Source organism: Gadus morhua, chromosome 9 (genome assembly GCF_902167405.1).
Source record: "Gadus morhua chromosome 9, gadMor3.0, whole genome shotgun sequence".
In the NCBI taxonomy this organism is placed as follows: domain Eukaryota; kingdom Metazoa; phylum Chordata; class Actinopteri; order Gadiformes; family Gadidae; genus Gadus; species Gadus morhua.
The window spans coordinates 13,706,119-13,729,212 of NC_044056.1; the positions used below are offsets into that span (position 1 = coordinate 13,706,119).

A 23,094-nucleotide genomic window follows, 5' to 3' on the forward strand; every position below is an offset into this window, starting at 1 on the left:
CACTTGAAAACCATCATATAGCCTAGCAGCGATATCCAAGAAAATGATATACCATTTGTTTTATAAGATTCAACTAAAAGATGATATGCTATGATAGTTTGGTTGTTTTCTGTAAATTGAATCATTTAACGAGTAATCCAGGCAGGTATTTTGTGTGTCAATTACTATGTTAGATTAACAAGAAACACAGGTAAGCAAAGGCTCTTAATCCTTTCCCCCCAATAGCATATCTTAGTCTAGCCTACAGGCCCACTATTGAGGCAGTCTGAGAAAATGCCCATAGTGGGGCCATGCATGAAATCCTCTTCAGAAATGCAGATCAGGGTCAGCATTTTATTGTGCTGAATGGTTGAAGTGTGGGCGTTTCTTCAGCCAGAATCCACCAATGCTGTGACCAAAATGAGTGGGCAGCATCACATTTTCATAATTTAGCATTTCCAAAGCTAAGAATTCGAAATAAAATCCATTAGTATTTCAATATCACACATATCACATCTATGCCAGCACAAGGGAAGCAGTCATTTTCCTTGTCAAACCGTCATTGGGCTTCCTATAATCATTGGGAAAAGCTTTGAGGAATCCATCTAACTTTAATCCGAGATGAAATAAATAAGTCAAAGGGAAGTCTTTTCTTTAGTAAGGAGACTGCTGCAAAATTCCCTGATGTGAAATTCACAGTTTTATATGACAGCCTGAAAAAAGCTTCTCTGTAACCTAGTAACAAGCGCATGTGAAGTCATCAGGGCTGACCTCATGCTATTACCACCATAAGGAAGGAGCACAGAGCTTTCATCACTTTGATGGCAGGGTTGGGTTTTCAAATGACTTTGTTATGCAATGTGAAATGATTTACAGGAGAATACACCTTTATACATCGTAAATAACATGAATTATAAACAAATGTAGATAATACATGATACAAATATCTTAAATATCTAAGTATTCATGTAAAATATGAGCAAGACTGACAAGTTTAGTTTGAAGATGACAGGTGTAAACACTGTTACACACCCACCCACACCTTATCCCCATCGGTCAAGGAACTCCCTTGACCGAGGAACACACGGAGGACATCCGTTCTCTAGGGGAGAGTGAAGGTTGTCTTTTCACATCATGTCTGCCACAGGTGTGTGAGAGAGAAACCCACCCGAGTCACACTTTTTTTATGATAGTGTATGCAACCCATCTAAATCAAGAGTCGGATTTTGTGCTTTGATGCATGCTGTGTTTTTTTTTTAAATGTTTGAGATGTATAAATGTTCCCAGAGGGAGCAGATCATAGGAAGGTCACGTGGTTACCTTGGGTCTGGAAAAGACAATCAGGTGACTGATTTCCCACCAAGACCTCTGAAATAAAGCCCTTACTCATGACCAACCACTGTGACAGGACGTGGTTAATGACCAGATAGTAATGATAGATTGTGCTCTAATGAGATGGAGTGGGTTTGATGTTAATCCCTGCTGTATGCATTATAATCCCACTGTGTGAAATAGAGGGGGTTCATCAGTGACCTTCAGTCCTCTGACAATGTAAGAGGACTGTGTAAATGTAATGATGTAAGACTTACATCATTACATTTACACAGCTCTAAGTAGTGGCAATTGTATTGCTTTGACCATCCTCAGATAATATAAACTTGAGCATTTTGGTAGATTAGGAAGTTTTAACTAGTTTCTTCCCTTATAACATAAATTATTCTTCATTTAGGCCTATATTATATCATGTAGCTGCTATTGGTTGCCTTTGAAATAATATAGGCCTGCTGCCGGTGTTTAGTTATTTTTTTTACCTCTGTGGTCATATTGTAAAAGAAAATAAAGTAAAGAAAAATACTTGGTGAACATTGCCCCTCAGTGGTCAAAAGAGTCCTCAAAAGATCCCCGGCTATGCCACTGCAGGGCTATCATACAGTTAGGTTTGGACGAATATGGTAGACCTTTAAAGTATCAAAACAATTTAAATATTAGGAGATAAAATAAGAAAATAGTTTGTTTTAGACCTACATGTAAGTGCTTCAATAGTAGGCTATTTGTTCCGGTAAAGAAAACTGACTTATAAAGCCAACAACATTATCCTCGACAATACCCGGCGGGCAACAAAGAGCGTTGATGTTCAGTTATGTTCGCTTCGAGCAGTGGCTTTCATACCAGTTGTTCTGCACTTCACTACACCACCCTACACACTTCTACATCACATACTTGACTAGCAGGAAGCCACACTGGTTTGCTGCTCCGCGTGACTTGTCACTTGTTGCAGATGTCAACCAGGGGTAGCGCGCGCCGAGTAGCCGAATAGTCCCCGGTCTCGCGGGGAGACATGTTTGGATAAGATGAGTAGTAAGTATTTTGGTATGCCGGAGTTCTAGTTTGATACGCCCTTTACGGAAATCCGTGACTACGGAAAAACAGCGGAATGGCCAGATCTCGACAGTTTACATTTCTGAAGGTAGGTTTCCTTACAATCGGTACTATTCAGGTAGATCCGAGTGTATTCTGTTCTATTATGTATAACACTGTTGTGTGTGGGTAAATATAACTACGAATGAAGACCTGATAACAAATAGAAGTACAATCTGGATTGTTCTCTCTTCCTCCTTTCTTTTCCAGCCTCAATAGTAACCAAACCTGGTAGAGGGGATGTTTTAGCTTGTTGACAAAGCCGTTGTAAGTTGTAAGGTGAGCAAAAGTACGATATGTCAACTTTTTTGAAGAACATTTAAACTCGAAGGTAAAAAGAAAAAAAAGTTAGGGGGGCGGGGTCTCTCTGCTTAGTTCGCCTTGACCCTCCCAGACAACTCATTTTTAAAACCAAATTGTTTTCTCCCGTTTGTCAACACGTTCAGGTGCGGTCTCTGAGTTGAGGTCATGGCTTCCCTTGAGGAGCTGCCCCTGTTGCCGGTGTTTGACGGCGTGAAGCTAGCAGCCCTGGCCACCGTCCTCTATGTCATCGTACGGAGTCTTCACCTGAAGAGCTCCCCCGCTCCCCCCCATGTCACCTATCAGGACACGCCTCTGAATAGATTCCTGTTCAAGTCCTGCCAAATACTGACCCAGGAGTGAGTCCATCATATCAGTGACTATAGTGATGTTGTCATGAGGTTAATGAGATGGCTTCATTTGAAAGTGTTGTTTAAGAAAGTAAAGGATGCCTAGTTTGCTTGTTTTTGCTATAGAGAGATGGAAGCCACTGTTTTTGAAAAAACGAATTACATTTGTGCATGTGTGGTGTAACATCATCCTGTCATACACAAGTATAAAATTGCCTCATCAGTGTTTGAGAGACAAGTAAACATTTAGAGAAGAACCCTGGGCCACTTCAGTGGATTGAATAGGCCTTTGGGGTACTGGAATGTCCTGCCTGTCTATCTGTCTATTTGTCTATCTGAGAGTTTCTTCTAACACAGGAGTACTGCTGATGCTGGTGTTTGGGTGTGTTTTGTCCAGATACATCCCTCCATTGCTTTGGGGTAAAAGCGGCCACATCCAGACAGTCCTGTACGGTAAGATGGGCCGCGTCGCCACCCCCAAGCCGTGCGGGGTCCGCACCTTCCTGCCTATGGAGGACGGGGCCACCATGACCTTTGACATTTTTGAAGCGCTTGGAGACCACAGTACGCAAGGTAAGATTACCTTACATGAAACGAGCCATGTGAGGAAGTTTTGTGTACAACAGACCTTTGTCTGTTTCCCTATTTGCTTGGCTGGGGGTCTAGATAAAAAAACACATTTGAACTAGAGCTGTACAATAAATACCGATCAACTTTACAATTTATTTGCATAGTTGCCTTTAGATCTGATCATCTTGGTTTTTACAGTGTGTGAAGCCAGCCTGATCATAATTTTATGCATCGTGTTTATAGTCCTCCAACCACAAACTGTTATTTACTACTATTGGATTGACCGTCTAGTTGCATGGGACAGGAAAACCATTCATCTGCATCTTGGAAGGTGTGTGTGTTTTTGTGTCTTGGCAGGAGCGAGTGTGTGTGTTTATGTAGATATGTGTGTGGTTGTCTTTGTCTTGTGTGTCTAGTGCTTTGTGGTTGTCGGTGTCTTGGAGGGCGTGTATGTGTGTGCCTTGGAAGGAGTGTGTGCGTATGTGTGCGTGACTGTCTTGTAAGGTGCCCGAATGTGTGTGTTTGTCTTGAAAGGTGTGTGTGTGTGTGTGTGTGTTTTTATCTTGGGAGGTGTGTGTATGTGTGTGTGTCTGTCATGTAAGGCGTGTGTATGATTGTTTATCTTGGAAGGTGTGTGTGTGTTTGTCTTGGAAGGTGTGTGTGTGTGGGTGGGTGTTGGAAGGCGTGTTTGAGCTTGTCTGGGAGACGTGCATGTTTGTGTGTGTGTGTGTGTGTGTCTGTATGTGTGTATCTGGGAAGGCATGCGCAGCGCACCACAGAAGCCAATTAACTAAGAGATATCCAGAAGCCTGTACTGATATACAATGACCCCCTGAAGCCTTGCACATGCTGGCATGCATCCGTGTGTTTTGGTGTGTGTGTGTGTGGGAGATATACCGTGTTGCATGTGCTACCCATACAGATGACATCACCATGGTTATCTGCCCTGGGATCGGTAACCATAGCGAGAAGCAATACATTCGAACCTTTGTGGACCACTCCCAGAGGAAAGGCTACAGGTGTGCTGTCCTCAACCATCTGGGAGCCCTACCCGACATAGAGCTCACCTCCCCGCGCATGTTCACCTATGGTAAAACACCCCACCGTCACCACACACACCTCCCCGTGCACGTTCCCCTGAAGTAAAACACTCCGCCGTGGGTTCACTTCTCCTGGACATGTCGAGGTGTGAAATGCAATGGTTTGACTTTTTGTTATTGACTTTTTGTGTGAAAGAATTACATTCTGGAGAACAATTGTGAGGCATAATCATCGTTATTATCAATAAATGAAAGTTAATTTAAGTTTGATTATAAGATCTGGAGACATATTAGACTTTAACGCCTGCTGAGGATTAAGTTATCGTTATCAATTTCCAGGTAATTCTGGAAAAAAGAATCAACAGACGCATTTAATCCTCTTATCTCACTCACAACTTGCATATCCTTTTGTCCACTAAACTCTTTTCAATCTTCGGCAACATGCTGCAACATGAGGAATGCAGACACACAAACACACCTACTTATACACATATACATATATACAAACAAATACAAACACACACAAACAAACACCGGGCCCTGTTTCAATAAGCTGAATTTCCAGGTTAAGCGGATATGAATTCAGGGCAATCCAGACATGTAATTTTGAGGAACCAAGATAAGACTACTCTGTGTTCAGCTACCATGGCGACATATGCTGTGAGAATAACCAGTTTTTCTTCCTTCTGAGCATAGTATCTTAAAGGGGCAGTGTGAATAATGGACATCTGAGCATCTAGCAGAATGGTCAGAAATGGCGATATAATATTCATAAGTAGGTTTCAATCAGTGTATAATCCCATAACATAAGATTAGTTGTTAGTTAAAATGAGCTATATATATAAATCTACATAAACACAATCTTACTTGTAAGCTATGACCTAAGGCTAAGCTATGACCATGTTTGACCTCAAAGCCACTCTTTCCATAGCTATGTAGGACGAATTAACAGAAGTGGCTGAGACTAAGATTCAACCCAATAGACACTGAAATAGCAATGTTTGCTTGAGAATTCCCTTATCGACCACATTTCCAGGGTGCGTTAGAGGATGATCTTTGAGGCCTGTCATGAACGCTCATCTTCAGATGAGCGTTCTATCCGAGATCTGGTGAACTCTTTGCCTTACAATTGATAGCATCCGTTTTGTAAGCCGGTTAAAGCTAACCGACTACTACAAATGGCCCCAAGGAACAAAGAGGTTCAAACAAGCTCCACTTTTGATATCCTCTACATGTCAGCATGCACGTGTATACCTAAAACCAATATGTGTGAATCTGTGTTCTAAGTGCAGTGGGTCACTATCTCCCTACAGGTTGTACCTGGGAGTTTGCAGCCATGGTGAGCCACATCAAGCGGGAGTTCCCCCAGACACTCATGGCCGTGGTAGGCTTCAGCCTTGGGGGGAACATTGTGTGCAAGTTCCTGGGGGAGAGACACTCCAACCAGGAGAGAGTGCTCTGCTGTGTGAGTGTGTGCCAGGGATACAGTGTTCTAAGGTCAGTTTACAGAGAATATGACTAACTAACTACAACACTAAACAACCCAAGTTTTAGGCCCAATCCCATTTCTACCCCTTACCCCTTCCCCTTCCCGCTCCCCCTTGTTTTGAAGGGGTAAGGGGAAGGGGGAAGGGGGAAGGGGAAGGCGTAACCCCTTCCCCCTTCAAAACAAGGGGGAGGGGTAAGGGATAGAAATGGGATTGGGCCTTAGAAGGCTATAATTATGAGACTTCAGTTATACACTTACTAGAGACTAGACTTTGATTTCAACCTGGGAGTGTTTGTGTGCGCCACGTGTGTTTGTTTGTGTGTGTCAGGGCCCAGGAGACCTTCCTCCAGTGGGACCAGGGCAGGAGACTCTATAACTTCCTGTTAGCGAGCAAGATGAAGAAGATCATCCTCGCTCACAGGTGACACAAGTCCATTCAGCATTAAAATGTAGAAATAAGACGCATAATAATATTGTTACTAATGTAAATCATGGATTCAGATCAATTCATCATTATCATCTCAATGTTTTTTTAAAGTTAACTTTTTTGCTATTCCTTTTAAAAAGTGTAATAACTGAAGGACATGCCGTGTCGTATTAAACAACATCTATAATAATACATGCTATGTTGTGTCACAGGGACACTTTGTTTGGCACCAAGTCCAGCAGACTGGATGATGCAGATCTGAACAGACTGCGGGCAGCCACCTCATTAATGCAAATTGATGACACCATTATGAGGTAAACATCCATGAATGGGCCATTCACAGTTACGATTTAGCCACAACGTCCGATGTGAATGAACTTGAAATTGTGCATCAATTTTGTTTCCCTGCAGGAAATTCCACGATTACCACTCGTTGAAAGAGTACTATGAGACGGAAAGCTGTGTTCAGTACATGCACAATGTAAGTCAGGGGTAAACATAACCATCACATAAAAACATAGAATTAAATTGAAGGAGTATGGCTTTAACTTTTTATGAGGAAATGTAATTGCCTGTAATTGTGGGAGTGTATTTAGAGCTGCAAACTGCACTTTTCTGTTCGCCCCTTTATGTTTTGATTCAATAGTGCGTTAATTGAGTCTAATCTTTCTCAACCCTTTGACTAAATTAAAACACAAAATTGCTGATGACACTGCAGCCTTTACTTCCACCTCCCATGCCGCTCCTATTAATGATCTTCTTCGAAAACATGGCTACAAATCCAACATTCTGCCTGCCACCCATCTAACTTTCCATTTGACCGTCATGTGTCTTCTCTTTGTCACCCCAGATCTCAGTCCCTCTCCTCCTGGTCAACGCAGTAGATGACCCTTTAGTTCACCCGTCACTGCTGGCCATCCCACGCACACTCGCAGGTCCATCACACTCATCCACCCTGCCTTATTAATCCCAAATGGGAATTTTGCCACATATTTGTAGCACGACACAAATAAGAGCTGAAATCATGTTGTTTTTAACGCACTGTAGCACACAGAGCATGAATGCAGCGTAGCTGTATTTTTCACACTAGGGTCAAAAAGGAAATGTCTATTTTGGACATTGAATAATTGTCAACCAAAAATATGTCATATATAACAGTCAATGCAGTGTATAGTAGTGGACCTAGCTAATAATGTAGCCTCCCTGTTCCATGCCATGAACAGTCTGGCACAATGGAACACTGTCCCACATTCTACATTCCGACAAGTGCAGCCGTAAGGGTAAACTCCCTCAGTCGAATTGCAGGTAGCTTGTTGACCCCAGCAGTGTTAGTGCAAACTGAACCTGTTTGTTAATGATCCAGGTACGAGGAAGGGAAGTGTTTAACACAAATGGATGAATGAAGTGACCCGGCTGTTGCTTCAACACAAGCTTACAGTACAGAGTCTTCTCTGAGCTCTCTTCAAGGGTGCCTCTCCCTAGACAGTCTTGTTGAATTTTTCATTGCCACATGATCCCTGTGCTGTGTCATTATTTATAAGTGCAGTGTGTTGGGAGTGTAGTTTAACAGCGCTGACCCCACTGTGAGTAAATCAGTGAGCTATAAACAACCGATTTCAGGACGCGATTTGGATTCATCGCGGAAAAGGGATTTAAAAAATGTTTCATCACAACCATATGTTGAGAACATTACTGCCGTGTGAGATTTAAATGCCACAAAGCGATCTCTCTTTCAGCTGACCTACTTTACACACACACTGACCCCACTTAGCTGAATGCAGTGGAACAATGTGCTGTCAACTAAGATGTGGTTTCCATTTCCTGCTTGTTTGTAGTAATTTCACTTCAGCGTTCACTTAGCGATAATTGATTTGCATCACATTGATACATTTTATATTATGCTGATATTTTCATACAATATCACAATATTACTCTCACCAACACCAATGTTTCATTCTTACAGTGAACGACACAAATGGATAGAGCACCGTGTGTGACAGTGTAGACTGACAGAAATGGAAAGTATACTGGGATCGCAAATCATTGAGGAATCCAGAGACATGTCTTCCTAAGGTGCACACCTTGACCATTATATAGCAAACTCATTTATCCATGTCTGCCAATCATTACAGCCCACAAAATCTAATTAAATAGGTGAGAAAAAACACATTTAATTAACTTGAGCCAAACGCCCCTTTAGCCTTTTCAACGTTATATGAATGCAGTTCGAAATGCCTTTCTAAGTAACCTGGCCTTTTGTGTCCAATGAATGCTGAAGTTCAAGCTATGTGACCACAGATATGTGGCACGTAGGTGAGAAGTACAACACAAAGCCAATTTTTCCTCCCCCCCCCCCCCCCCATCTTGGGTTCTCGCCTGCAGACAAAAAAGCCAACGTGCTGTTTGTGCTGACTCAGCACGGGGGTCACCTCGGCTTCTTCGAGGGGGCCGTGCTGTTGCCCAAGCCCCTCACCTGGATAGACAAGCTGATCGTCAGCTACACCGACACCCTGTGCCAGTGGGGACGGCAGCCAGCCCACACCCCCCAGGATGGACACAGGCTACGCAGCGCCCAGTGACGCCGGCACGGGGCCCAGACACGCCTTCACCCGGTGACGAGGGCCAGGAGAACTAAACACACGCCTTCCATTGTATGCGTACCGCCACCGGTATATACATGCACACAAAGAAACGCACACACTACCCCTCTCCAAAGCATTCTTACACACCCACAAATGAAGACACAACGCCTCTATTGCTTTTATTTTCATCTACCTCCTTCGCTCGAGCCTGCTTGCAAAATGCAAAAAGTATAGTTATCATGAGCTTACTACAAACTCATGTGGAGCTATTGTATAATGTGTGAGACGGGCAGCCTATAGTTTCAAAATGTAGGCTTTTGATAAGAAGCCTTTATCTGCACTGTACTACCTCCCTAATGGCTTAACTGCTACGTTATTGAGATGATTATTACATGCCAGTATATTCTCAGTCTATTTGTGTGACTGGTAATCCGTTCACTTTGAAGGACCTTTTGCTTAATAAAACAAATTGTATGTACATCTGTTGATTTCTTAGAATTCATGCTCACTTTACCTATCCGTGCATACCAAATATGCAGATAACACCTCATATTCAAATTTAGTAGTATATAAATAAACAAGGACATTTATGTAACATTTATATACAGTTTATTATTCTTTCACATAATGGTGCAAATCTGTGCACCGGGTTCACAGGTGCATCCGGTAAACTTTTAAATTCATTGTTTTATTATTCTCTTGGAAGCTTGGGCCAGCCAGTTTACTGAACAAGCTGTGTGGGTGAGGTGTATCAGATGGGGAAGGCTAGATTATATCAGATCCATTTCATTATATGTTACTAATTGTCCGAAGAACTGCACATAGCAAATAAGATGCTAAGTAAAGTAGTATGTCAGCTTTTTTTATCAAAGCATCATATTTAACCCATCAGTAATACTACGTTGGATACAACATCTTTCCCAATGTTTTTATGCAACCACACAGCTATAGATGTTGAGTTACAGGGTTGGAGCCTAGAATAGCTCCCAGATTTGTATACACAAGGAGGAAGAGATTCCTAGTCAAACAGTTTGGCAGCTGTTTCTTTTCCATTGTATTTGGAAGCTTTCCCGTCAAAATCAGAAGGGAGGATGTCCTCCTCAAACTCCTTATAGTAGGTGTCCAGCTCATCTCCGTGGACAAAGACCTGGGTGGGAGGGACGGCTTGTTACAGAGCTTTTATTGATCAACTGTTCAGTGGTGAGGCTTCATTTGAAAAACATAAAAACATTTTGCTATTGTCTGGACTGGCTACTTTCTAATAGTATAATTTGTCTGTCAGTAGCAAAAGCAACTTTTTGGAAAGAGTGCGTGCTTTCTGGCTATACAACGGTTTTGTTAGAAGCTAGTTTGCATATTGCACACTTATGGGTAACATCAAATAACAATGATGTTATCTACCATTCATTCAAATGACTAAACTCGTATCATTAAATCAATAGCGTACTATTAAACATTTACTTTTTGGGTTGGCTTGAAACAGACTTAACTGTTGCGCATCATGCAATGTTTTGTAATTTAGTATTATTCTCAGTAAACAGTCCCCCAGCGACTGCAGAAAGGTTACCAGTACTTACTCTCTCCAGCAGCTTGCCCTTCATCAGGGGCTTGACCACGTTGTAGGTGGTGGTGAAGTACCAGGGCTGGTGGATGAAATGGACCGCTTTGAAACGGGCCGGGAAAGAGTCCTGTAGGCAACCAAACAGGGGTTAATAGATAATGATTCAGTTAACGAAGTGAGGATGATCTTTAGTTATCAGGATCGTTCTCCTGGGAAGTATTTTTAGGAAGAACCTCCGTACCAGCCTGTATTTCCCAGATATTGATAAGCTGCGACTATTGTATTCAGTGTCTTTGTGTGTGGTTTCGTTTTGTGTGTCATGTCATTTTCCTTAAAATGTACATATTTTTTGGCCAAAAGGCGAAGGATAAAAAAAAAAAAAAAAGCTTCAATCATCAGTTTGCTTCGGCGTTATACGTCAATGTGTTTGTTTCCGTCATGAAACCTTGTTTAAGACGGAGCCCTGTGTACAGTGAGTCCCAATGCGGGAGGCTCCTCACCTGCAGCATGTCCACCATCTTCTTCAGCTCTGTGGGCTTGATCCCGGAGGCCTGCTGCACGGTGAAGCCCTTAAAGTTCTCGATGATACAGAGGCCGTTGATCTGCGTCTCCTCGTTCTCCAACAGCTTCTCCAGGATCACGCAATAGGCACGAAGGATCTGCACACGCACGCACGCACGCACGCACGCACAAAATCTGTAAGAGGGTTTCACACATATTCCAAGCCGCTAATCTTGGTGCTTTTTCACCATTATCATAATAATAACTTGTAGCTTGTTAAGTACCAAGATGTCAGGTTTGAACTTTTATGGAACTTCAGCGCATCCAAACATGATGGAAACCCTCCTATTACATCTGGAAGAGGGCGATGGTCTGGTTTGGCATCAGAGGTTAAGGACAAGTTAGAGTATAGAGTGGGACCCATTGGAGAGGTTTGTGGTCCACCGTGGATCCTTCCACACGTTACCTCATCAAAAGTGATCTCCTCGTAGTCCCAGTTCTCGATGTTGAACAGCAGCACCACGCGGCCGTACTTGTCTCTGCTGGGGAGGATGCCCGGGTATCCAGCCTCGATGGTGCTGCGGACAGCCTCTGGGGTCAGGTTCTCAAACAGCTCCGGGTAGTCCCTCCTGAAACGCACATACCCTGGAGCAAGACATACAGAAACACACTGAATACAGCTGGAGACAATACATGACAGATAAAAAACACTAAACAAACATAATTAGTAATTTGAAGCCATGACTGGAGTGTTTCCCTGGTATTTGTCAGTTTGAAAGTTGATACTTTCAAGGAAATACATTTTACTCTCAAGGAAATATATAATACTTACAACTGTAAGTAGATACTTTAGTAGCTGTAAGTGAAACCGACTTAAAACAAGCCAACGGCATCCATGTTAGGAATCTGATAATGTTGCGAAATCATTTCTTTCTAAGAAATAAAAGATCGGAGCTCTGCCATTCAAAAATGTCCAAAAGAAAGAAGATGTGGTTTCTTTCTAGCTGAGAGACTCACCCTTCATGAGCTCGTAGGCCCGGTTGACGTCGTACTTCCTGGCGCGGATGAAGCGCACCAGCATTCCATCGGGCTTCTCCCCGAACGCCTCCAGCACGGCCTTGACCAGGTCGTCCCCCCCCTCCGCCTTCTCCTTCATCATGCCCCGCAACTCCTTCACCGCGGCAACCCGCTTCTCCTCTGTCTCATTCAGCTCATCCTTGGCCTTGAGGGGCCAGACCATAAAGAGGAAAACTTCAACATCATGATGCATGGGTGCTGACATTGTATTGGCAATTACCAACACATTGTTGTAACCGTACAGCAAGGTGTAGATACAGCTGGGGAAGTTGGAGGGGTGAGCTGAAGAATGTGTTGTCTTTTCAGTTTTGTCACAAATACTAAATAGAATAGTTCTGTACTTGCACTTTGGTTTAAAACTAATTTTGATACCATAACGGCAGTCTACCCGGGTCAGATTTTCTAACCTGATGTATCTCCTCTCCAGTTCTTATTGTTTGGAAACCACCTGCCTTGAATGGCGCCTTGAGCTTTTGTAAGTATTTTAATTGATTGATTGATTGATCGAGTGTGTTGGACCGCCTCACCTTCTGAACGGTGTGGTCGGGTAGCTTAGCACAGGTGCCGAACACCGGCCCGTGGTCCTTCACAGAGAGGTGCTCCAGCTTGGCCCTGAGAGCCTGCTCCTCCTCCGACACCATCCGGAAGGTTCCGCTCTGAAACCCAGACATGACCCGTCTTATCCAGATGCCACCGCTCATGGAGCACCGGTTCAGCCATGTCATTTGTTATGCTATAAAGAAGATAATTTCATGCATGGGAGAACTCCTTGGCCTAGACTATATTTTACAAACATTAGACAAAGTTCTATAGATAGTAGGCTCTGAGGTGATGAATGGTGATACTAATTATACTAAGCTCAAGATTTAGATGTCAGGGTTCTCGTCTTAAATCTTGGAGCACAGTAAATATAAACTAGATTCTGACATTCCAAAATAAATCCAGAGTGAGGCAAGATGCAGCACGCAGCCTTCTTATCAATAGGCCTCTGTTTCACCATCCTAATCGCTCTCACATGATGGAGTAAAGCCTGTAAAGACATCAGAAAGACCAAAACTAAACCTGCTGAGGGCAAGATTAGCATTCAAAGCTAGTACTCAACATCTCAGTGCTAACACTAATGGCATTGGCTCGTCTTAACCAATAGTTCAACTATCAACCCTACTTTCTCTTAAATACCACCTCTACCCAAATGTGCCTAGATTTGTCTAATGGGTTTTCATTAGACTTATAGATTGTTATTACATTATAGACATGGTCTATAACCATGTACACACATGGTTATAGACCATGTGTGTACATGATAGGAAAAACACATAGAAACTGTTAACCTTAATTTCAACCTTGACGAGTCTATCATTGGATTGATGCAACAACACGTGATTGAATCACAGTGAGTCGTTAGGGTATGAAGGAATGTACTTACAACGACAGCCATGTCTTCTGGAACTTGAAATCAGCTTTTCTACGCTCTGGAGCAAACAAAGAGGGATTTGGTGATGCACATTAAATCAGGCTTGCATGGAGAGAAACACTTCCCCTATTGTACGAAAATAATCTCTCCTCATCCTCTGCCGCACTTCTGATCCCTGGGCTATATTTAGTCATTTCTCATTCAGCAGGTGATTTGTTGAGTGATTTTAAAGTGTGATTTTCATAATCAACCTTTGACCATTTATCATCTAAATAGTTTTACATTCTAAAGACTAACCATAACTGGTGTTTCATCCTTCTTTAATAACACAGAACAGGTATATTCTCCTTTAATTTATATTGGATTGTAGGTGTAGGTCAGGAGAGGTTAAATTAAAATACAATACCATAGTACAGTAGCAGATTGGAGACTAAATCATTGAAATTATCCGTTGGTTACGCGACACAACACGACTTTCACGATTGTGTGCCATATCCCCAGTGGGAATAATTGACAATTATACTCGACTTCATATTCTAAACTCAAATGAAATATTCTACTATACTAGTGTGTTTTGAACCACGCAATTATGCAAACATATCACACTCAGGGGCACACCTAATTCTCAGATGGATGTAGTAAATGTTTTCCAAAAACACACATACTAATGAGTGCATAATAAAACTAAGACCAATTAATTTGCTAATTAACTACACCTTGTTATCCCTCGTCTAATAATAGTAATAAAACATTGTATTTAAAAAGCACTCTAGACATTCAAAGACTATTCACATGGCCAATCAATTCAATAATAACACTTTATGCAGCGCTTTTCTTAATATTCTATGACACTTAACAAGGCAATCCATTCAATAAGTTAAAGAAAGGGGTCGCAGGTAGAAGGGGTTCAGATGGGTGGAGGGGTCCTTACCTGAGTGGAGGTTCTGCCGGGGAGTCACAGCGCTGTGTGGGGCGACGGAGCGGCCTCCGACCATTTGTACCGTTGGGATTAGTGGCGTCACACCAGATTACAAACAACTATTAGGTTTTCAGTTAATCATCATAAAACAATGCAAGGGGGGGCGGGAAAATGCCAGAGCTCGGCCAATAGTAAGGCTGCCGTGATGTAATAAATGACACTGATTGAGTGATGTAATGTCACACACTTGTGATAAGGGGGCGGTTCTATGGTGAAGTAACATCACAGGGGATGGGGGAAGTACGAGAGACCAGTTTGAGGTCAAAGAAGCCATTGTGAGGAACCGTTCACTCCCTCTTACGCCAGCATTGTTGACGGGATTGAGCCTAAGACCTGGCAGAGCATGTGTTTTAATTCACATGCTCACATTTTAGGAGGCCTTGTGGAGAAACAGCTGATCACAGACTTACGCTCTCACATTCTGCGATGTATTATCCCTGTTAAACATATAGAATTTATATTAGTAATAATAATCATAAAGAGCAGAACCTGTTGAAAGGAAGATCAAAAGATCTATAAGAACGGTTATACAAAGTAGACCTAATTGAGAAACCAGATCTATCTCTCCTAGCCCAAAAAACAACTTGTGATCAGAAAAACATTCAAACCTAATCGGTTGAAGATAGAATAGTCGTGATCACATAAATGATGTTGATGAGTGCTCAATTATTCTCAAGACCATGAGTACGGTAAGATAAAGATTAATGTAAGCATTGAGAAAAAAAATATCTTTCTGCATCATAAATATTTTTACTCTGTACAATACGAACTACATTGAATTGTTGCTGAAACCTTTTTTGGTGTAGAATAATACTTAGATTGATTGTTCTATTCATGTGGTGAACTCATTGCAACCCATCCACATACACCGCTGAACAGGGGGCAGCACTGAATTAAAACATGCATTGCCATTTACTTTCCCTTCATGTTCCCCTGAGCCTCGATTGCCACCAAGGCAAGTTTTACCTCCTGATGCAATGCAAAAAGAGAGCTTGTGGAATAAAGAAAAAGCACTCCCAATCTTATAAACCCGTACTGAGCCGCTAAGCAGGAAGGTCCAGGGAGCTAATTTAGATGGACAATACCAGGCTGTGTTCACCATGTCCTGAGCCTCGTTTATTACGTACGTTGCTGTGTGCTTATGGTATAGAAGCTAAGCCAACCTATTTAAATGTAAAACATTATGGGCCAGGAACGAATAACCAAATACTGAAATCCAACTACAATCCAAGATATGCCCTACATCGAAGAGTTGTCCCTGTAGCATTTACTCAGAGGTTCCCTAGATACAAGGGCTGCTGATGGATTACAATCAATTTAAAAGTATTCTTGATGGTATTCCATCAATCAAAAGTATTCCCCAATTCATGACATTGATGCCAAAATCGACTACTAGCTACGACACTACTAGCATAGGGACTAAAAAATAGACAACATGATTATATTCCAATTAACCCGCACTTAAACATATATAATGACCTGCCATCAGGTGTTTCACATGTCAGGCCATGAGCCTCAAACCACAGGGTTTCTTACTGGATGATCGGCTGAACCTTACCCTGATTCTGCATTTATTCTTACCCTGATTCTTACACAATTCATGAGCATATTGCAGGGCCAAGAGCAATGAAGGATTTTGTAATTTCAGTGATGTCACGCTGGTTTCACGCTTTAGACCCATCGAAATCAACTTAATTGACGATTTTCAGGCCACGAAGTGCAGAGTGAAGCCAAAGACCATGACCGGAGAAGATTATAAAGTAATGCTTTACAGACAACCTCTTTTGAGAAACTGGGCGCAGTTGTAAAACCCACAACTTAATAGGCAGTACTACAAACAAAAAGGCTGGAGTATAATGGTGTAAGCTTATTCAAGAAATGTTTACTTGGTTTCATTGAATTTTGTACATTTGAAATTGTGCTGTTAAATGCTTGAACCAAAATAAAGTTTGTTTTGGGTGTAGGATCTTGTCAAAACGTACAACAACATATATAGTAAAATGACAGACAATGTACTGAGGTGCTTTACGACTTAATTTTATTGTGTTCATGTCGGATGGGAGCATGATAAAACATGCGCCATGTGTTGAACACAACAGAATACCGTCTCCAACAAAGTTATAAACACCTGAAAACCATGTTTCGACCTCCAAGCAGAATATACAAGTTATATAAATTAACCTTTCCATCTGTACAATTGGAGGAGCAAGAGGAGGTATTGGGAGGGTTTGCATTTTGCAAAAATCCAACTTTAAGAGTAAACTTTAAGAACATTTCTCACACAAAAACACAAAAACATTTTGAGTTAGTCATTTGAAAATATTCACCAGAAAACAGCAAAAAATGTGTTGTTATTGAACACATGTTTCACAGATCTTACAACCAAGTTAAAAACTACACATTGCCTTAAGATTATATTTTTATAACATTTCTCCGTTCATTTCAGTTCATATGACGAGAAAGAACATTTTGTTTCACAGACCAGTTATTGGATTTGTAATACCCATCATACCCTTTAGGTATGTGCATGTTGCTAACCCACAGCTACACTTAAAAAGGAGCCTTATTATACCACCAGGTGAGAGTGTGATTAGCCATTACAAGCCGTTTCAAGTTCGGCCATTTCTTGTGCCTTAGTGACATCACAAGTGGGGGTGTCAACCTAGGTGGACACCCCCACTTGTGATGTCACTAAGGCACAGAAAAGGGCAGACTTGTAATGGCAGCTGGTAATGGCTAATCACAAACACTCAAGGTATAATAGGGTCCCTTTGAAATATTTGTCGGAATATGTGTGTGCTGCATCTGCTCTTAGATACAGCACTTAGATTAAACAACATATCGGGGAAATGTTGTCTCCAAATATATTCGATTTACTGTTAAATCTTTCTCTACTCCCCAGCTAGATGAGAACCTGCCAAATCCATAACTTACAGCATGATCCCATGACACCTTAGTCACTAGCGCGTTCCTCATTGGCCGTCGTCAGTAAGGTGCTCTGGCCAGTACTGGTCTTGCATGTAGTGGTCAATGGAGACTGGTCCTGGTTGTGGCAACTCCTCGCTCTTACTGGTTTTGCTCCACAGCTCGCTCTCCATCTCATTCTCCACCAGCTTGTAGATGTGCAGAGCTGCCAGGGCATCTTCTACCGAGCAGTGGCCTTTCCTCCCACTCTGGTGAAGCAAAGACACACCATAGCCCTTTAAAGTCGAGCCAAGATCCGGCTGGGAAGTTGTTGCGAGTGAACACAACCTTCCGATAAACAGTGGCCTGAATAAACTGTGGGTCATCATAGCAGAGGCGGCTCTTCCGAGCATGTCAATAAACCTGGAAACTCGCTTATTCTCTGGGAGGTCTCATAGGGGCATAACGAAACTGGCCAAAAAAACATGCCATGAACGCACACGCAAACGGTTCAGGGTGGATGGAAACGAGGTACGGCAGAGGAGGAAAAAAGGAACCCCCCGTGTGGCAGTTTTGAGTCATCACAGCCACTCTTTTTCTAAACTGGGATACTCATTAAATACAAAGCGAATCACAATGATGACTCTCAGCAAAAAGAGAGGCCGTGCTTGTCTTTGTTTTCCCCTCAGGCTTCACTAACCTAGTGCTGTCCAGTGTTAGAGTCTGATGTTGTTGCTGTTTAGGGCTCAACATGTTTGGCCAGTTCGACTAGCATGAGAAATGTGCCCCCAGCAAAGCTGTCACATTTTTCAATGCAGAATCTGTTAAGTTCAGGCACGCCTGTGGAAATCTGCCTTACAGGTTATTTTGTAGTTGTTTTTTTTATATGTTTCTCTTTTTATTTTTTTTGCTTTTAATAAGGGGGGCAGCTTTGCCTAGTGAGACTACCCTGGTTTTATAAAATGGTAACCTTAATACAAAAACTTGACCAAAATATTATGCCCGTAAACCACGTAACGAACCAGACCATGACTTATCTGACACGCACAGCATCCCACCAAAGTAAGGCCGAAATTCCTTGAGCACATGATTAGTGTTTGTCTGTTAGCCAACTGACCTGGATGCTCCGGTCCAGGAGCTTGTTGGCCAGGATCTTCAGTGAGAGGCAGCGGTTGTGGGGGAAGCCCGCCAGCTTCCTGACGTGGCGACTGCTGCCCACATCACGGACCATGTGACACGGATGGCACATGTCCAAGGCCTTGAAGTCGTTGTAGATGGAGTGTCCCACGATCACCTTGCCCTCCAGCATGCAGAGAATCTAGAGAAAAGAGGCAAACAAAAAATGTATACTTCTGTAAATTCATGTCAGGTTTGCAAGTGACTTTAGAGGAAATGGTAGAAGGAAAAATAACAAAAAAATATTACAATATTGTGCATTATCATTATCTATTAACTAAAGAGCATCACAAATGCCTGCAGAATACTGCAGTGAATGTGGCAGCCTCTTGCATGAGGCCCAAAGTCAAGATGAAGTCCTTTCTTGGACGTATCGGACATAATTATTATAATTTTCAAAGTCAAAGATTAAAGATGGAAATCAATGCATGATGGCATAGGAACATCAGAGAGACAGAGGGAGACCCAGACGGAGGCGGTCAGACATTCGGCCGCCCTCACCTCATCCCGGGCCTCGGCAAAGGGTACGGCGTTCAGGAGGTGGTGCCTCTGGATGCCGCTCCAGCGCGTCCGGTAGTCTGTGACGGGCTGACAGGGGCTGATGTATTTGTCGTAGAGCACGCTACCGCTGTAGTCCAGGATGCTGCAGCGGGCCAACTCGCTGCAGCGTCCCCGGGGCCCCGTGCCGACCATCTCGCAGTCCAGGGACACAAGCAGCGCCGGGGACGGGCAGAGCGACGGGGAGCTGCGCCCGCTCACCGGGGGACTGGCCTCGGACGAGAAGCCGCTGTCCGACTCCCAGCGCTCACCGAGAGCCGGGCCCGCCCCCGGGCGCTGGGCTACTTTGTGGTGAAGGGATGAGGTCGAGGCCTGGGACCCGCGGAACTCCTGCCCGCTCTTGGCCTCTTCAGCCCTTGTAGCGCCCAAGCCGAGGGTGCTCGTGAAAAAGGCTGGGCTTTTTTTGACCATGGTGTTAATTTCAAGGCTTTCTGGGTGAAATTCGGTTCTCTTCCTCTTCAAGCTGGCGGATTTACTTTTCCACTGGCGTTTGCGGTTTGGTTTGGCGGTCTCGGCCACTCCAAGCATCATGGTTTTCCTGCATAAATCTCTATAGTTATTGGGAGAAGATGTGTGAAGGGTTCCACTCCGATTTGACGATGCATCCATTGATCAGTCGGTGCAACTGGTAATGGAGTCATATCTGCAGACAATAAGAGAAAATTTTATTAAAAAAGGTTCAATGATAAACAAACTTTGCTTTAGTCACAATAACAGTATTCTCTTGCCTTTTTAAACGGTACACAGCAGCTAAAAAATGTTTTGTTAAGAGTTGGCACAAAACAAGTTTAGCTTGTACACTTAAGTCTAAAGTGTTAGTTTAACTGTATAAACAGTGAGACTAACAGTTACTAACCATTCACTTCATGCACCTTATTTTACTGAAATGTCTGGGACATGCATGAGCTTTACCTACTCACAGTTGGAGAGCAGCTCTGGTATAGCTACTGTATATGCTCTTGGGTGCATTGAATACATTCACACTTCCAGTCAAAACATTTAAAATGACCTACTTTTAAAAGCATTTCATGGCCCTTATAAGTACTATTGCATTGGCCGAACCTCCCTGTGATAAGGCTACAATAAGATTGCTAAGAAAGGTAGAATATATGATCTAATATTTACCATTGTGAAAAATGTATAACTAAACTTAAATTTCATAATTGGATTTCCATGAAAGATTACAGGGAAAGCCATGAAGTGCATAATTATGAGGTATGGGATATTGTACGGTCCATTTCAAACGTAATGAGGTATGGAAGTCTTAAATTGATTATGTTTGGTAACACAAAATGTATCTCGATCTGAATCAACAGAGAACTGACAATATTGGAGATGTAACGTACAAACTCAAGTAACGGAGTTCTGTAGCACTGGGACGCTGTTCCTTTACATGACATGTGCATGAACCTAAATTGAGCTACGGCGTGAGGTTTAGTGTAGAGGCCGAAAATAGAGTCAACGCTGACTGTGACAAAGCATGTAACCGTCATTGGCAGCTGAGAGTGGCTGACAGCGAGGTAGAGTCCGGAGTCGGACCCACTGGTGTAGTCCAGGGTATACACGGGTATACGGCGTATACCCACTTATTTTTCAGTCATCATTGCGTATACCCACTTCTAAATCCCCCCAGATGCGCACCATTCAGTAGTATCTGCATTCTAAAAGCCACATTGCCCACTTTTTTGCGTTCACACCAAACGCGACGGGGCGACAAGATCACATACAAGTTTTGATTTGTCGCGCCACACTTTCGCCGTGCACAGGTGAGCGCGTTCACGAGTATTTGTGCAGCGACAAATTCGCTCGAGTTGAAATATTTCAACTTTGACGCGAAGTTCGCGCGATGACAGCCAATCAGCGTTCAACAGCGTGGCCACTGAGTGACATATGTAACATAACAGCCAATCAGCGTTCAACCGTCAAACTCAGTGCAGTGCAGTCCGGGGTGAACTGCAGCATGGAGGAGAAAGTGATTGTTGCTGTTTGCAACTCCCAGAGCTCTATATATAATAGTATATAATATAATATAATTGTATATATAATATCACGACCAAAAGCTCTGTGCGCCATGACCCACGCTACTCTGCCTCTTATTGGCTAATACTGGCTGCCTTTACTGATTCGATTGTTGAATAATTTGAATGATGATGTTCAATCATCATATGATATTTATATATATATTGATACTATATATATCTAACGAGATGATTGATGTGGAAGACAATGATGTGCGTTTTTTCTAATCTAAGGTGAAATATGAATAAGGATGCATTGTCAAATTCAGATCTAAAGTATTTTATTTAAATAAATGTTCAAAAAATTACTGAAACACCATGTTTGCCTCATCTATATTTTACATTCATGCAGGCTGCCTGTGTGACCAGTAATACCTACAAACTGCTCCTTATCAAGTCATGTTAATTTTATAATAGTGGCCCACTCTGGGCCATGCTATGTGTTGCAAATCAGCTGTTCAAAGACACAGTTTACAAAATAAATTACTGACCTGCCAAGTGAGAGAATAGGTGTCATTCCAGGAATAAGGAACCCTCAAAATGTATAGTTGTCTCACTTGTCTGTCACTAGTCTGTGGGCGAGTATTGGTTTAGTAATTTCATAATACTTCCTCCCTGAGATCAAGCAGCAGCAATTATTTGACAATGAGCAAATACTACTGAAGGATTTTTGGGTAAACTAAATAGAGTAGTCTCACATGTCACTGTTTCTAAAACAGGGCGTTTTTCTGGGCTGCGTTAAAAAAGGGCAAACATTTAGAGTATACCCACTTCTCCAGGGACCACTACACCACTGGTCGGACCCATGGACCAACTAAGCGGGGGGCTTGGGCTGCTCACGAGGCCTTGACGAGCTTCAAGCTAGGAGGCCGAGGAGATAGCGCCCCAACCCTTTACCCGTACCGTTGTTCAACCAGAAGGGTGAAGACACTCTGCTGCAACAGTTTAGACAATGAATGTAAGAAAAATAAGGTTTTGGTATTGTATCCCTGGCGATTGCCCCATGGTATGCTAGCTCTTGACACATCAAACAGAAAAGCTACAGGGGTACAAAGCTTGAAGACGCATACAATAAGGATCATCTAACATATTTGATCATATCTATATATACAAACGAAACATCGCCAACATGTTTTCTACCAGGTGTAATTTAGACATAGAGGGTCATACCGTTCTCGGAACACGTGTAAACAGCGAAGATCAGGACCGTTCGTGCTCTTTGCTTCGCTTGCTTGAAGTGTGGCATGTGCCATATAGACTGCTTTTGCTGCCACCTTTCGTACCGGAGTAGCATTGCACATATAGATTTAATAAATATAAATCAACCACTGAACAAAAAAATCTGCACATTTCGCGAACCAGAACCATTATGACAGCACTAGAGTACAATTACCGCCATTAACTCTTTAGTTGATATCCATGAACACCAAGGTTACTAAATACATATTTAGTTGTGGAGGAAATTGCCTTCTATTGTGTGGGAAAAAAAAGCCATTATGATTAAAGGGAATGATATCGGGGCCTCAACCAATCATTTGGCTTAATTTAGTGTTTGGGAATTTAGACCATTATAATACCAGATAACAAAGAATGTAATAAATCCACCCATGCAGAAATGAATACTGTTCTGAATATATATGACATGAATGAATCTGATTCGATACTTTGCCAAGTATATAGATCCAGATAATCTGAATTGAGCCAAGATATGTAATGGTACCTAATTTTTATGAACCCCGGCCATCTGAGCC

At 42.5% G+C, this 23,094-nt stretch overlaps 3 protein-coding genes across 6 annotated transcripts; 1 reads left to right on the forward strand and 2 right to left on the reverse strand.

Moving 5' to 3' along the window:
• The first annotated feature begins 2,168 nt into the window (after positions 1 to 2,168).
• Positions 2,169 to 9,635, forward strand: LOC115551040 (monoacylglycerol lipase ABHD2). Of its 3 annotated transcripts, none has more exons than XM_030366539.1 (11): positions 2,169 to 2,446; positions 2,608 to 2,676; positions 2,844 to 3,056; positions 3,445 to 3,620; positions 4,540 to 4,707; positions 5,971 to 6,154; positions 6,475 to 6,567; positions 6,786 to 6,887; positions 6,985 to 7,054; positions 7,424 to 7,508; positions 8,956 to 9,635. In XM_030366539.1, exons 3-11 carry the CDS (start codon positions 2,866 to 2,868, stop codon positions 9,150 to 9,152), a joined length of 1,266 nt encoding a protein of 421 aa, XP_030222399.1. In that variant the 5' UTR covers positions 2,169 to 2,446; positions 2,608 to 2,676; positions 2,844 to 2,865; the 3' UTR covers positions 9,153 to 9,635. The 3 variants fall into 3 exon arrangements, with proteins under 3 accessions (XP_030222399.1, XP_030222401.1, XP_030222400.1); XM_030366541.1 differs by lacking the exon at positions 8,956 to 9,635 and adding an exon at positions 8,537 to 8,646; XM_030366540.1 differs by lacking the exon at positions 2,608 to 2,676 and having other exon boundaries at positions 2,181 to 2,446; positions 8,956 to 9,167.
• Positions 9,636 to 9,747: 112 nt separating this feature from the next.
• On the reverse strand, positions 9,748 to 14,751 carry rlbp1b (retinaldehyde binding protein 1b). Of its 2 annotated transcripts, none has more exons than XM_030366562.1 (8): positions 14,640 to 14,751; positions 13,721 to 13,766; positions 12,822 to 12,950; positions 12,235 to 12,439; positions 11,684 to 11,862; positions 11,217 to 11,375; positions 10,733 to 10,843; positions 9,748 to 10,302 (listed from the first exon to the last, which is right to left on the reverse strand). In XM_030366562.1, exons 2-8 carry the CDS (start codon positions 13,730 to 13,732, stop codon positions 10,174 to 10,176), a joined length of 924 nt encoding a protein of 307 aa, XP_030222422.1. In that variant the 5' UTR covers positions 13,733 to 13,766; positions 14,640 to 14,751; the 3' UTR covers positions 9,748 to 10,173. The 2 variants fall into 2 exon arrangements, with proteins under 2 accessions (XP_030222422.1, XP_030222421.1); XM_030366561.1 differs by having other exon boundaries at positions 12,822 to 13,027; positions 14,640 to 14,698.
• A 1,949-nt stretch (positions 14,752 to 16,700) lies between these two features.
• On the reverse strand, positions 16,701 to 22,621 carry isg20 (interferon stimulated exonuclease gene). The gene is made up of 4 exons (XM_030366555.1): positions 22,514 to 22,621; positions 19,269 to 19,968; positions 18,709 to 18,909; positions 16,701 to 17,860 (listed from the first exon to the last, which is right to left on the reverse strand). Exons 2-4 carry the CDS (start codon positions 19,932 to 19,934, stop codon positions 17,660 to 17,662), a joined length of 1,068 nt encoding a protein of 355 aa, XP_030222415.1. The 5' UTR covers positions 19,935 to 19,968; positions 22,514 to 22,621; the 3' UTR covers positions 16,701 to 17,659.
• Between the last annotated feature and the right edge of the window lie 473 nt (positions 22,622 to 23,094).

Coding starts and splice junctions, on each gene's coding strand:
- LOC115551040 (XM_030366539.1), top strand. CDS start 2,866: ATGGCTTCCCTTGAGGAGCTGCCCCTGTTGCCGGTGTTTGACGGCGTG. Junction 7,055..7,423: donor GTGTTCAGTACATGCACAAT/GTAAGTCAGGGG, acceptor TTGTCACCCCAG/ATCTCAGTCCCTCTCCTCCT. Junction 7,509..8,955: donor CATCCCACGCACACTCGCAG/GTCCATCACACT, acceptor TCTCGCCTGCAG/ACAAAAAAGCCAACGTGCTG.
- rlbp1b (XM_030366561.1), bottom strand. CDS start 13,019: ATGACATGGCTGAACCGGTGCTCCATGAGCGGTGGCATCTGGATAAGA. Junction 11,376..11,683: donor AGGAGATCACTTTTGATGAG/GTAACGTGTGGA, acceptor GTGCGTGTGCAG/ATCCTTCGTGCCTATTGCGT. Junction 10,844..11,216: donor AGATGGTGGACATGCTGCAG/GTGAGGAGCCTC, acceptor GGTTGCCTACAG/GACTCTTTCCCGGCCCGTTT.
- isg20 (XM_030366555.1), bottom strand. CDS start 19,934: ATGGATGCATCGTCAAATCGGAGTGGAACCCTTCACACATCTTCTCCC. Junction 18,910..19,268: donor TTGCCGAGGCCCGGGATGAG/GTGAGGGCGGCC, acceptor TCTTTTCTCTAG/ATTCTCTGCATGCTGGAGGG. Junction 17,861..18,708: donor TCCTGGACCGGAGCATCCAG/GTCAGTTGGCTA, acceptor TTGCTTCACCAG/AGTGGGAGGAAAGGCCACTG.